The 14,523-nt window shown below is 38.3% G+C and overlaps 1 protein-coding gene across 2 annotated transcripts in view; it reads right to left on the bottom strand.

Moving 5' to 3' along the window:
- Positions 1–14,523, bottom strand: part of ITGA9 (integrin subunit alpha 9) — a 238,781-nt gene that overhangs the window by 175,739 nt on the left and 48,519 nt on the right. For both annotated transcript variants that reach the window (XM_077179385.1, XM_054637200.2), the window contains exon 15: positions 9,708–9,868. In XM_077179385.1, the coding sequence (XP_077035500.1) occupies positions 9,708–9,868 (161 nt within the window). The remainder of the gene's footprint in view (positions 1–9,707; positions 9,869–14,523) is intronic.

Raw genomic sequence — 14,523 nt, 5'->3', positions numbered from 1 at the left:
GGAAACTTTCCCTAACATGACAATAACCTTGGCTTTTCAATTTTGGCATCCTTTCTAGCCCATTGAGTAAGAGCACACAAGCCAGATTTGCAAGCCAAGCGATAGAGCTTAGTTTCTTAAAAGAAAGGAATTTTAAAGCCTTTTTTTCAGACCATTTCCCTATACACTTTGCCTTTACTAAAACTGCTTTTTATGGCTAATGGTACATTTCACTTGCTACTATCTATATTCTAGTAGGTCAAAAATATGCAAAAGAAGGTATAAATTTATGCCAACCTGTTTTGTTACATACATTCTTTGTTACTTGTTTCAATTTTTACACTCTTTTCTTCTCACTAAAGTTATTAATGTCTGCTCTCTTTTAGTCAATCTTCCCAAATGAACAGCTGTAAGTCTGCTCATAGGATGAAAGTTACCAAGTCATGACAAGTTTAACCCATTGTATTTTCAACTTCTTTTGTTATCTAAGAAGGAAGTAGTAAATTTAATTTACTCTCATCTTAGATTCCCTTAGACTTTCCACTAACTTTTCATATTTCAGTCTAGAATTTAACACTACACCTGGGCCTTGTCCCAGGCCAAAAAATAAAAAAAATTAAAAGGGGGGCAATATAAACTACTAAACTACTACAGGATTATCTCCCTTTTTGTTGTTGTATTTTGTTGTTACAGTCAGGCTATCACCCAGTCCTACCCTTATGGTATTACTCATGTTCATATAACTCAAAGTAAGACATATTCAGGGCTTTAAAGTCCATTCATAAATGGAGATTAAAACTAACTAGAACAGCAAGATGGAAATAAACCAACTTATATAAAAAGCATGCAAAAGTCATTCATTGTTAAGTATTTTTTAGGTTTTCACAAAGGAGATTAATGTTCACAAATATTTTCAAGGAAGACTTTTTTACAGGAAACGTCCCATGTTACACATGAGAAATCACAAACACCAACACATGCAACTTAGGCAGAAAATGTGGTTAATAACTTGACAATAAACCCTCAAATTAAGATTGCACATATTCCTAACATTTGACTACCTCACTGCTTTGAGGATAGCTTTCATAAGTACACTTTGTACAACTATGACCATTTTTTCCAAGCAAAAGTGACCACTGAAAGCGAGCATAGTGGTCAGTTGGTGACATAAGGTAGAAAAGGCTGTTGTAAAATCAAAACAATCTAATTTGCCTAATGCATCAAATGCATAAGAGCATCTAGTATGAAGTCAGGAAACAAGCTTAAGCATATGCCATCAGGGCAAAGATATTGTGGGCAAGGGGAAAATAATTTAAATTCCTGAATAAATACCCATTTCAAATCTCTGGAGAACAGCTAATACAGAAAAAAATACTACACATTATTGCAATATTAATACAAAATACTAAACATTCCCTAAAGTAACTAGGATTCCAGGAGAAGCCACAGAGCTCTAAGGTGAATTGACAAATAGAAAAAACAAACTAGAAGTGTATCACTAGGGATTTAACTTCTGATCACCAGCACAATCATACCAACTGTAACTACCCTGTTGCTTATGCAAGTGCTGTGGGTATGTGAGGGTGAAGGTAACTTGACAGAGTATGCACCTTTTCTCAATTTCTGGACCCTAGGAGGTCAAGACTAAATGAATTCCACACATGAAGTTACGTAGTAAGTATCTCCTTATGAGAGAAAGGGAGAAAAGGCATTTTGTGCGAAAGAAGCTCTATGCCGCAACCTATTATTCCCACATTTCTTTAAACACATTGACATGCACTTCTGGTATGAACTAGGGCACTGGATTAGCATTATGTTGTTGCCACCCAAACTAAACACAGCACAAGTAAGAGTCTTCTAGGAAGACTAGTCTGACTAAGAGGATGTTACAGGTTTGGAACATACCCAGAAGCCACAGCCAGCAAAATTTATTCTTTTCTCTTTAGCCTAGAGTTTTCTATTGGAATTTGCTTTCAGTGTTTCCTGATGCCCTGGTCATTCCTTTCTAAGGGTAGCAAAACGAAAGGGTAATAATTTAAGGCACTCCCCAGTTTGGACAGGAGAAGGTAACCATGTGCATGTGTGTGTGTTGTTGGTATATGTGTGTGTGTGTGTGTTTGAGATTAGCGCACATTCTGATATTCTTCCATGTATTCTAAACAGGAAAACCACTAAGATAAACAAGCTGTTCTCTATTGCAGTTTTCTGCAGCAAAACTCTACCCTTAAGTGTATTGCCCTTAAATGTCAATTTGTTCTAAAGAAGCAAATAATAAACTTTCACAGCACAATTTGCCATCATGTATTTAGTTTATATAACTCTACAAAAAACATGTTAGAAAGTTTCGAAAACAGTACTGTTGCCTTCTCTGCTACTTCTTTCCACCTGAGAAGAACTCTTCAGCTAACCAGGAGCTCCAGAGAAAGCAAAAATATTCCTATCCATCATTACCTGCCTTTTAAAATTATTTTTTCCTAGCACAAAGCAAGCTTTCATCTCTGTTCATTCACTTCCTAAAGTGCCATCACTGGGAAATGCCATCACTTCTTTCAGATATAAGTCCCATGGACTGCCTCACAAATCTGTGGACTCTGGTAACAAGAAGAATCATGGAAAGGCTTGGGATGGAAGGGACATTAAAAATCATCTAATTCCAATCCCACATACCTCACAGACAGGGACACCTTTCACTAGACCAGGTTGCTCAGGGCCCCATCCAGCCTGGCCTTGAACACTTCCAGGGACAGGGCATCCACAATTTCTTTGGCCAACTTGTTCCAGTGCATCACCAACTTCTGAAAAAAGACCTTCCTAATCTCTAATCTAAACCTACTGTCTGTTAGTTTAAAAAAAGTCACTCTTTTTTATAAGTCCCCTTCAAGTCCTGGAAGGCTGCAATGAGGTCTCCCTGAAGCCATCTCTTCTCCAGGGTGAAAAACCACAAACCTTTCAGCCTGTCGTTGCAGGAGAGGATCTCCAGCCCTCTGACCAGCCTCCACCCTAAAAGTGCTATGCTCTGTTGAGGCCTAAATCTGCCTCCCAATCTCCAAAAGCTTTTATCTGCAAATGAAATCTCTTTTTGAGAAACTACAGTATCAGACAGAAATATGTCAGTGGGCAGACGGCAAAGCCAGGCATATGTCTGCAACTGAATATCTAAAAGCAGCAGTGAAGTGTCATGCTTCACTAAGAGTCTGCATGCAGTAAAAATAATTCTCAACTCTGCCAAAACTTGGGAAATATGCTTTTTTGAGATACTCTGCTTGAAAAATAAATCATATTTCTTTGCCATTACAAAACATATCAAAGGGACAAGTACATCAAAAGGCTCAAGATTAAAGATTTGCACCCTTTTAGGGTTCAGCAGGGTACACTACCTTTTAAAAAAGGGAGGCAAGGCAGAATTTCATCAGTTACTGTGCTACAAGTCTACCAACTGAGCCTCATTCAAAATGCCATTTATTTCATTTGGGGACCACAATCTCTGCTTGAATTCATAAATATGATTAGCCAGGCACTTTGACAGCTACTTCACCACAGCAACCAAATTTCTCCCTGGGCCATAAACAACATATTTGGCCTTTTTCATACATAATGGTAAAAGTCAAAGAGCAACAGTGAATTTCAATAAAATCAATTACCTTGTTAAGACTTTAAATTGGATTTTTTTCATAGATTTTATGACAGATAAGCTCTGTACAGAGCAGAAAGCATTCATAGACAACTCTCTAACTATAAAGAAGATAGTCACTCACCCAATTATATCACCTAACAATGTGAGAAGAGGGGGAAAAAGAGTAATTTATTTAAAAACCTGTGAGGATGGGCAGAGGAGGATTTCTAGACAAAACCTCTGCCTTCAGCTCACAGCTGAAAACCTCCCAATGGCCTCAAGACACAAGCACTTTTGGGCTACCACACAGCTCTCTAGCTACACTGTCCACTAAAAAGCTCCCAAAGAGTTAACAGTACAGTATCTGATACAACTTATTTTCCCACTTAGCTGCACTACTAGCCCTTACAGATCTCAAAGCACTTAACTACTTGCAGCATGGGTCCCCTTCTGAAAGGAAGGGAAGCATATCTGGCAGCTTGATTTTGGTCTTATTATGCAGGACAGTTTTTAACTGGACTATAAACTGATCCCTGAAAGATAATCTTCCTTGTTCTTGGTGAGCCTTGTAAAAATCTTTGAAAAAGCCGAAGATAACTCCATGATCATTAACAGTATTTAAATCTTTATACAGTTAATGCTCAGCTCAAAGATGTCACTTATTCCTTTCTACTCCTAAATCCATTTAACTAAGAGGTGATAAAAACAGTTATGCAGCTGACCACTGTTCTTCTCTTGTCCATACAAGCTATGCAGGAAAAAATGCAGCTTCTCTTCTCCCTGGCTTATTTTTCAAGGTGAGACATCAGCTCTACTCAGTGCCAGACAGAATTTATCCAAAAAGAGATGACTGATCACTTTACAGAATAAGGCAACAAAATAACACTACTTAATTTTTTTTAATTTGTATTTCACATTTATTTTGCTCTGCTGGAGGGGAGGCAGGCTATCCTTATAGATTATCAGTGGACTTTGCACAGTTTTGGAAAACAGAACTCTTCTGGAAAGCATGCTTCTTGTAAATAAACCCCTGTCCATGCTTCATGATCACCCCACCTATCCCACAGCCTTTTAAGGCTACACACATGTTATGATTGCATCTGGCTGGGCCTAGCAGTTTCTCCAGTTAGCTCTGCAAAAGTTACATAAAACAAGCAAAATGAACAAACCCAAAGGCATCAACTCTGCTCTCAGTAGAGTACTGTCTCAGTCTTAGTACTGAATCTCACCACACATCATTCCTAGTAAAACTACACAGCAGCTTTATCTTGTAGTGATGATAAACTTTTTATTACAGGCTGGAACAGTTCAGTATTGTCTTTGTCTACCAAGTGGTCCAAACCCTGTAAAATTCTAGATAATCATGACCAAGTTTTCATTGTTGTTGTTGCTGGAAAAGCAGCCTCTGCTTCAAGTGTTATCTCTATCCTGTAATGCTACCAACCAAACCTTTACATAGAGATATTAATTCACAGGCAGACAACTCTCAGAAGAAAGCATATGATCAAGGTCATCAAGGTCAATCTCTACATCTGATGTTACTGAGATAAAATGCTTTGTTACGCCAATCTCTAGAAAAAAGCTCAGGTACTATGATTCAAAAAGAAAAGACTTCAATACATGCAACCCCCTCATATGAGATCAAACAGCTGTAGAGGGAGAATCAAACATGGCCACAGACCTTGACTGAAATAGACGAGCAGCACTAGATTGTTTGTGTGACATCAGCAGCCTAGAGTATCTTTAAAAGCAAGTGATGCATGGCAAACAAAGACCAGAAACATACCAATAAAAATGCAAATTTTTGGCTACGGGACTCAGCAATGAATAAAGCACAATTGTGCGATTTCTGTTGAAAAGTGGTTTTTTCCAAACCTGTCCATACAAACATTAGTTCTTCACTTACACAAATATTATGCAAAGGCTGTTACTTCTCAGCCCCACCCTTCCCATAAGCTACGTCTGGATCCATTGAGAATTAATATTATGACTTACATGAAACTGCTTAAAGCAACCAAGAACAAGATCCCTGAGAAATATAAATGCTGTGTCTAGTTTAATCGTGTGCCAGTACTGCTGATGGTGTCTGCAGCTATTAAAGCATACACTCTGTACACAGACAACAGTGACTAGTAGCAATAAGCAGCCCAGCTGGCTGCCCTACAGTGGGGTAAGAAACCAGATGGTACTTCTTTATAAATGCAGGAATTCTTGAACGGGCTTTCAACATGATCACCATTACACCTTTGTGATAAATCAAGGAAGATGTGTTTTGATCCTGCATAAATCTGCAGGCACCATGTCATTTGGTATCTCTGTAAAATTCTCATCCTATACACTAATACAGCTATCCTAAATATTAGGAGAGCCCACATAACCGGGAGACAATCAAGGCAGTTATTGGAAAAGGGAAACAATGTTTCCCCAGAGTCACTACCTTAATCACAGCACCTCTTAAGCCCATTGCCCTAATCATCTGAACACCATCAAATGAGTGCAGTTGCCATGAGAAAATTCTACATTTCAGCTGCACGCCCAGATATTAAGGAGAAACTTCTAAAGCCTCCAAATCCATTTGTTTTCTTAGTCTTCTCTGATTCCATTCCCTTTCGCAAACTCTGCTTCTTTTCCTCTTGGTATCACATTCCATTTTCCCACCATTCCTTATACCAAAAAAACTCAAATCCTTTTACAAAAGAAGGGGAAAAAAGCTAATCAGATTTAAACTTTGCATCCCTGTACTCCAGCAAAACTGACAGTTTTCACAAGAGGCACTCATCTGCTCTTTATCACCATTGAAGGAGAGATGATCTTTAGCAGCAGCACCATCATCCCCAGAGAGCTGAAAGAAGAATGGTCCAGCAGTGAGGCACCTTCTAAGAGCCACAAGGGATCAGTTATATATTGACATAAGAAAGCTTGTGGTGCTCCCGAACTTCTCAACTAACAGCCATGTTCTACTCAATGTATCAGTCAAACCTTCAAAAGTTGTTTAAATTTAAACAATACAGCTTTTGGAGATGACACCTGAGTTTCTGTCAGTATTGGTTTTATTACCAATGTATACTAAAGAAAGTTTCTTAACTAGTAATCATCAAAAGGTTCCATTGAGGATGGAAAAAGAAAAAGTATAAAAGAAAAGTATAAAAGAGTCATAAAACCGTATCACTCCTCTACAACTCTATGCCCACTACAAAACCATATGTTATGCATTTTGAAGTCCTAAAGTGTTTCAATTTAATTCTCTGTTCTCAACCAGAAACCGTGTTTTTTCATTAACTACCACAGCTCTAGCAACTTGACCTGTAATTTGATACCCTGCCCTGTACAAGATGAAGATCCCAGCTACATGTATCCTACAAACATTCTGAAATCCACTTAGTCACACAGATAAGAGGAAATACAGACTTTAATAGTCAAATTCAGTAGCAGCAATAAGAAAAGTAGCTACTGGCCTGAAAGGGAATCACAAACAGGAAATGAGTCATGCTCAAAACATGAACACTTATCAATTGTAAAAAAATTAAATGTTAGTTTATTTGCAAAGTGCAACTCTTTTAGCACTCAGTTTTGCTGGGGTTTCTTGAGATCAAATCTATCAAAATATGCAGGCAGTTGGTAGAGATCTGGTTTTTTCAGTGGCTTTTCTCAGTCCTTCCATTTTGTGCCTTCAGCATACTAGAATTACATGTTGATAAAACAGTATCATCCAGCAAGGCCTGGAACAGGCTTTCATTTAACTAACTTAACCCACAGATTTCCATTTGGACTGGAGACCCTCTGTACCTAGCAGAGTAAGTCAAGTTAGCACGAGGTGACACACAAGTCCAAACACCTTTTCTATCCTTCATTATAGGCAGTTCAGAATTGACATTGTTAAGCTACATAGATCCTTTTGTGACCAGTGACACAAATAAACAATAATAAAGGGAATGTATTAAGGATGCAACTACAAACATCTCAATTTGCCACGCCAGAAAATTCATCAGACATACAGTAAATAAAAGGAAAACAGGAAGCCTAAATTAAATATTTGTATATTTTAAGCCTACATATTTTTAATCACCCATTCCATCACAAATATATGCAATTAAGGAGAGCTCTGGTTGGAGTTTGTGGAGGGTTTTTTTTGTTTGGTTTTTCAGGGGGTACATTTTCTTAGCTATTACTTAAGGATAGCAGTGATCATGACCCCATTTTCACTCCTTCAGAGTTTGCAGGGCTCTCTTTGAGGCTTCTAACATCATGTAGTCTTGTGGATTACACCATATTTTTCAGAAAAGCACAGGGATTATCTTCCTCCACTACTTTTCATTCTTCTTTACAAGATTTCCTGTTATTCTTCTAACAGTGAACAATGGCTGCTTATATCACATAGAAAACCAGGAGCCTTGTTTGTTAACCAGCAATTTTACTCTTAAGTTGATGGTTTTTTTAGACATGTTTAAATGTTTCTCCTGACTATAAAAATCCAATTTCCCAAGAATTTTTCAGAAGAACAGTTTTTACCTTTGAATTTCCAAAATTAGCTAGAAATGTCACAATAATTTAAATAATTTCTTAGGCATACGTAGCTCTTTAATGAATTCCGTGTAGCATCCAAAAACTACAAGAGCTATTATGAAAAAAATAATTATTGGGTTAAGATAGGCACATGGCTCCTTTTGATCCAAACTCAACAAATTGAAATCTAATCAGATGTGTTCATTGGAGAAAGACCAGGATTACTAAATTCAGTGATACATTTTGTAAGCAAAGGTAATCTTATAGGCCTACATTTTCTTTAATAGGTTTTCTACAGCAGACAGCAATGGTTGTTCCAGAAACAAAAAAAAAATATGGAAGATATGTAGTTTCTTCACAGAGATCCACACAATTTAACAGCACAGCATTTCCTTTTTGGTGCCTTTATTTATTTTATTTTCTCTCAACAGTCATGCACAAAATGTTTATAGAGTTAAAGGATGAATTTTATCTCTTATTCTCAGAGTTTTTAGGTACAAAAAAGCTTCCTGGAAAAGTTTATACATTTAGAAAAAGCTGGATGTGCTGTATTCTTAAAACAAGAGAGTACCAAGTGTTATCCATCAAATTTAGGTCAAACTCATCTATGGGAAGAAGTCCTTCTGTAAGGACTGGTGATAAAGATTAGTGTTTGTAAGACATATGTGGTTTAAAAGATAAATGTCCTTCCTATGTAATCTTAAAATCCATTCTATACATTTTTAGTGTAGAAGAAAATTGTGCTGACTCTGAAAACATTAGCACCTGGGTGGCATTTCTTTAACACCTGCCAAATTAGGATAACTACAGTCCTAGCAAGCTCTAGATAAAGAGTTTGTCACAGGAAAAACAGACCCTCTTTAAGTCTTAGCCTGGAAAGCACTCTTTGTATCCCTAGGACTATGATGCATGTGGAATTAAACTATCCCACTGCTGCTTTCAAGCCCAGATGAAATTCACAGGATTCTTCAAATCCAAGAGCCCAATTATTTCATTGCATGCCTATCGCTATCCTGCCATCCCCATGCAGATTGTATTACTAGTCTTTTGTGCAGTCAGGCCTTAAACAAAACGAAACACTAAACCTGCTGTTCCTAATAAAACAATATGTGGTCTCCTTGGGAATAATACCTATAGCAACAAACAGAAAGAGAGATAGAGAGAGAAAGAGGAAGGAAGGAAGGAAGGAAGGAAGGAAGGAAGGAAGGAAGGAAGGAAGGAAGGAAGGAAGGAAGGAAGGAAGGAAGGAAGGAAGGAAGGAAGGAAGGAAGGAAGGAAGGAAGGAAGGAAGGAAGGAAGGAAGGAAGGAAGGAAGGAAGGAAGGAAGGAAGGAAGGAAAAGAAAGAAATAGAGAGAGAGAGAGCGAAAGAGAAAAAGAGAGAAAGAGAGAAAGACCTGCCTGACCAAACATAAAAAAAATGTATTTTCCTGGCAGCAGGTCTTGAAGGTACTCAGACACACGAATCATGCCAAGCAAGAAGATCTGAACTTCTACCTATCAGGAAATCAAACATCTGAAACCAAAGCAGCACCACTTAGATTGGTTGAATAACTTTTTTAAAAGAGTGGAATGTAGTAAGGCCAAAGTAAGGAAGGACATGAATAAACTGACCTTGACATATGCTAGGTAATGCTCACACTTTTCCTGCATGAATGACAGTTGTAACTTCTCTGTTATCTGTCCTGTTGTCTCTCCAGAAGTCACAAAATAAACTCTGGGTTGCTGGCTCTTTTCCTTCTTTGCCACATCAGCAGTCAAGTTATAATTCAAACCTGTTTTAAAAAAGAAGAAGAAAACAAAGGATGACAGTGACCAATAGTAATTTTCCAGCCACCTATCAATGGAACATGTTGCCTCCAGGGCATCTGTGCAACCCTTGAGGGCCCTCAATCAATCACTAAGTTCACTGCAGCTACAGAAAATCAGATCCAATTACAAACATACTCCCATGTTTAATTTGTAATATATGTTATGAAACAATTCATGCTTAAAGAGAGAATGTATTTTATAAGATTGTAAAATCCAAACGAGTCTCTGACCACAAGCAGCCCAGAGGCAGATATCTTCTTCGGAATCTCAAAATTCCTGAAGGCAGCAGGAGAACAATACACCATTTACTTATGACTAGATGTGCCCAGCGCGATGATTACCACTATCCTGAGTGATCGAAGATGCCCAAGGACAATCATCGCCCAACTGATCCCATGGATCGAGATAGCCAAAGTCGCCAAAAAAGACACATCTAAGTACTCGACTTCCCCACACGATCAACACCAGACACTGCTCAGGAAACAGTGATTATCCAGCTCTGCACAGTGAAAGAAACTTCCATGCAAATGCAGAGTTACAAAAGAAATTGGGGCACCTCTGCCTCAGGCATAAAAAACTGTATAAAACAGCCCCACAAGAAGCAGCGCTGGCGAACAGAGGGATATCTGATGCGATAGAGGTCAGATCCAGGTTCACCCAGCGCTGATCCCGGGCTTGACGTTGTCTCTTTGGCTGTGGGTTTTTGAGGACCGTATTTTGGTAGCGGAAAAATAAAAACTTTTCGCATTTTGATAATTTGGCTTTTCGATTGATCATTTATAACAATATAGCTATTATTCCCAGCCCATCCTTTTCCGTAGGAAATTATGTGTAATAATGCATCTAGAAACATATACCTAACAGAAAAGAAACCCCAAAAACCAAACAAACAAAAGAAAAGATCCCTACAAAACCCCAGATGTTTAAACTGTGTTTCTGACAGAAAAAGCAAAAAAAAACCCAATGTAAACAGCAGCAGCAACCTCAAACCTTCTAAAACAGCACAAATCATGCAAATGTCAACCAGGATGTGGCAATTTCTGACAATTATTTTCTTTATTTGCAGTCATCTTAGCAATGAATCTTAGCATTCATACCATATACTTAGCCCCCCACAACTTTGTTGCTTCCAAAAAGCAACCTGGAGCAGTGGGTGGTTAGGGCGATATCACTCCTGGTTGCGTAAGTTCTTCCTGCTCACTCCAGTAGGAGATCGTAAGACAAGTTTTCACTAGCAAATTAAATCTTCCAAGTAATGCCTTCAAACATTTGCCTAGCAGCTCTGAGTTTTCTCTCTTTCTACTGAGGATCTACCTGCCCAACTTCACACAATGAAAATAAAACTCTGGCATGAATTTGATGAGCTCAGAAGAAGGGCTCAATTCTTCTACTGACTATTTATTTTCCATAACTTAAGTTAAATGCCTAAAAGCTTTGATAATGGCTCCCTCTGAGAAATTTTTGCTTGTATCTTCAAGATGGCTGCTACCCAGCAGACCAGGTGAACTATTCCAGCCATTAAGAGAAGCACCAAGTAAATGGCAGCAGGTATTTTATAATGGATTTTCATCCTAAACAGCATATATATAGTTATGATGCAAGAGTCATCCCATAGGACTGAAAGCACCCCTGAAGCAGTGAGGAGTGAGAAGAGATCAGGCCACGGCCACAAGCTAAAAAACGTGAAACACAGCTGGCTGTGTTAATGGACGGGTGGCACACTCTGAACCACTTGGAATATCCCTTCCTCCCCCACTAAGATAATGACAAAGCACACAAACAGCAGGAGGCAAATGCTCCTCAGGAATAAGCACATCTGTAAATGCTTGCTAAACTACTAGCTATAGCACTGATTTGCCAGGGGGTAAGTGGGAGGAACCACAGGAAAACAAGGAAGAACTAACTAAATAATTACACAAAATCATTGGAAAATGAATGTGTTTCTTTGATGTCTCCGACAGTAATTATGAGAAGAAAATGGTTCATGAACTTTGCTTGCAAAGAAAATTCTTATGTAATTGAAGCATTAAAAAAAGCCCTAGCAAATGAGAACATACAGGACATTCTCTCCATTCCCTTCCAAAAAGCTTTCTTCTTCCTAGTACTTCCCACTTTGTTTTGAATCCTCTCTCATAGTGTTTTCACTGGGTCTAAGTAGGGAGCAATCCACATTGCTCCATACACTGAACAACACATTCCTGCAGCACATCTGCTTCTGAGGCATTCTGAGGGTAGCACTGACTCATGCCTGCCTCCAAATAGACTGCAAAAATGAGAGACAGACAGAAATAATACCCCTGCATCAAACTATAGCTGCACACAGGTTAGAAGATGAGAGTCTACTTTTTAAAACTTTTTAATAAGGGATGTTTCTTCAGTCCTAGGAACATGTTTAAACAGTGAAAATACCGAACAGCCTATTATCCTACACTAAATCTTGTCAGTCTTTCAGGCAATAGTATTAGGGACATGAGGACTACCCTAGATATGGATCAACACACAAGCAATGTACATCTGAAATGAACAGTACAGGAGAAAATTTGGAGCAATTTCTAAAATATCTATTTGCCTAACTCTAGTCAAATGACCAAAACCATTCATTTTCATAGCCACTAAAATTCATCTAATGGTCAGACTGGGACTATTACTACTGTTGTTATTATTGTAGAGGAAATTATCTAGACTGTTGTCAGAGACTGAAATAGTTCATGCCTCAAACACTGATATAAAATTTTGCTCATAATAGCAATACTGTATAGAGAAGCCATTGAAGCCCATCCTTCTCTAAAGATGCTTTTCAGGGGGACCATCACCAACAAGACCAGCTGGAGAGGATCAATGAAATATCGTTGTGTGATAGATGAGTAATGTGATGTTCGAGTCTCACAATTAAAGGGCAAATATTATGTTTACATTAAGAGAAGTTTTATAGATTTATAGTTAAGTTTCACCCCCACCCCTTGCATTCTTATCACCGGATCGCCTGGGTAGTTGGAGCATTTGGGAGGGTCAGCTTATTACTATGGCAACACCTGCCCTCCAATTAAGATCTAAGAAAGTGATCTCCACCACTGGACAGCAAAGAAGGAGTTGATGGACAGGGGGCTAAAGGATTAAAAGGCCGAATATCCATTGTGTGGATAAGCACACAAGGGGAAAAAATCCTTTGCTCCCTGCACTGTATCATTTTCTCTGTTCAGTTTTCTGTTGTATTTTTTTGGCAAGGTTTTAAAAAACCTTTTTAAATTTTTGAAAGTGAGTACCATTTCTCACAATTGTGATCCACAGATGGTGATATTTTCTTTATTTTGTCTCTGTCGCTCTCTTTCTGTTCCCCCCACGTATTTTCCATTTCTTTCTTATCTTCCCTCTCTCTCTCATACTTACTATCAAATAAAATCCATACTATTGACTTTGACATACGGTCTTGTTTGTACCTTAATTTGGGCAGGAGCATTTCTAATAACTTTAATAACTGGATCTTGACATTTAGGCGGCGTAGTCAGCAGGATTAATGTTCTCCGACCCAAAGTGTCTTTCACAATAGTATTGTCTCCTCTCACAAAATTATTTCATATACTTCCTTCTGTAGTTAATCTTAGAAATCTAAACACTACTTCTTTTAAGGAGCTGTGAGGATTGTTAGGATTCCATCCGTAGGAATTCTTAGCACTTGGACCAACTTCCTTTGAGGGTTTGTGGAGACTGTGGTTTCTTCTGGAGGCTTAGAAATTTGAATGTATCTTTCTCTGAAGGAATTGTGGAAATTACGATCCTGAGGCCAGTCCTGCAGCTACTGCCTTGGGAGGATGGTTTAGTCCCTTTGCAGGTTTAGGTATTTATCATGCAGCTTCCTCTGTGGGGGTGGTAGGAAAACTTTGTGGGAAAATGTTTTGTTGTCTTTTCTTATTTAATCTGTTAGCCACTTCTCTAGCCCTGGGGTGGACGTAGTGAGAAAAAAAAAAAAAAAAAAATTGAGATAGGGAGCAATTGGTTACTAAAAAGATGATGTGTTATTAAAAAAGACTTTCAGTGGTGGCATTGCTTACCACCAAATTCAATCATGACCAAAAGGAAAATCACTGGAATAAAAGCAGCTAACTCATAAGGATGACTGCTCCCAGGCAAAAAGCAGAAGCCTATTAATACCCTGAAAAAAAAAAGGCAACTCAGACACCGAAACCACTCCCCAATTCACAGATTGCAATTAAAGCAGTCTCACCTCCTCCACTGACCATGAAATCAGTTGGAGGAGACCTCACTGAAAAACTGTGGGAAACAACAGAAGTGGTGCAACAAGCACTTCATAGAATAAAAGCTAAAACTTCACCTAAAAAAGTTAACGCAATCAGCAACTTGTTTCATCCTGGCACATTTTGCCAGGGAAGTTTATTTCTTTTCTTTTTTACTAGGAAGGTCAAACATCCCCACATTGAAAATAAGAAAAACAGTCTGGGAGCAGAGAAACTCCAAACAAGCATATTCACTTTCTTTTTATAGGAACCTACGAACACATGAAATGGAGCTGCATGAAAATCAATGAAATTTAAAGTGTCACCATAATTGTTTGCATTTTCAGTTTGTTAATGTTTGTACTTTGTTCATATTTTTATTGCAA

The sequence above is a fragment of the Agelaius phoeniceus genome, chromosome 1, assembly GCF_051311805.1.
Source record: "Agelaius phoeniceus isolate bAgePho1 chromosome 1, bAgePho1.hap1, whole genome shotgun sequence".
NCBI classification, from domain to species: domain Eukaryota; kingdom Metazoa; phylum Chordata; class Aves; order Passeriformes; family Icteridae; genus Agelaius; species Agelaius phoeniceus.
This window is presented reverse-complemented; position numbering and strand designations above follow the sequence as displayed.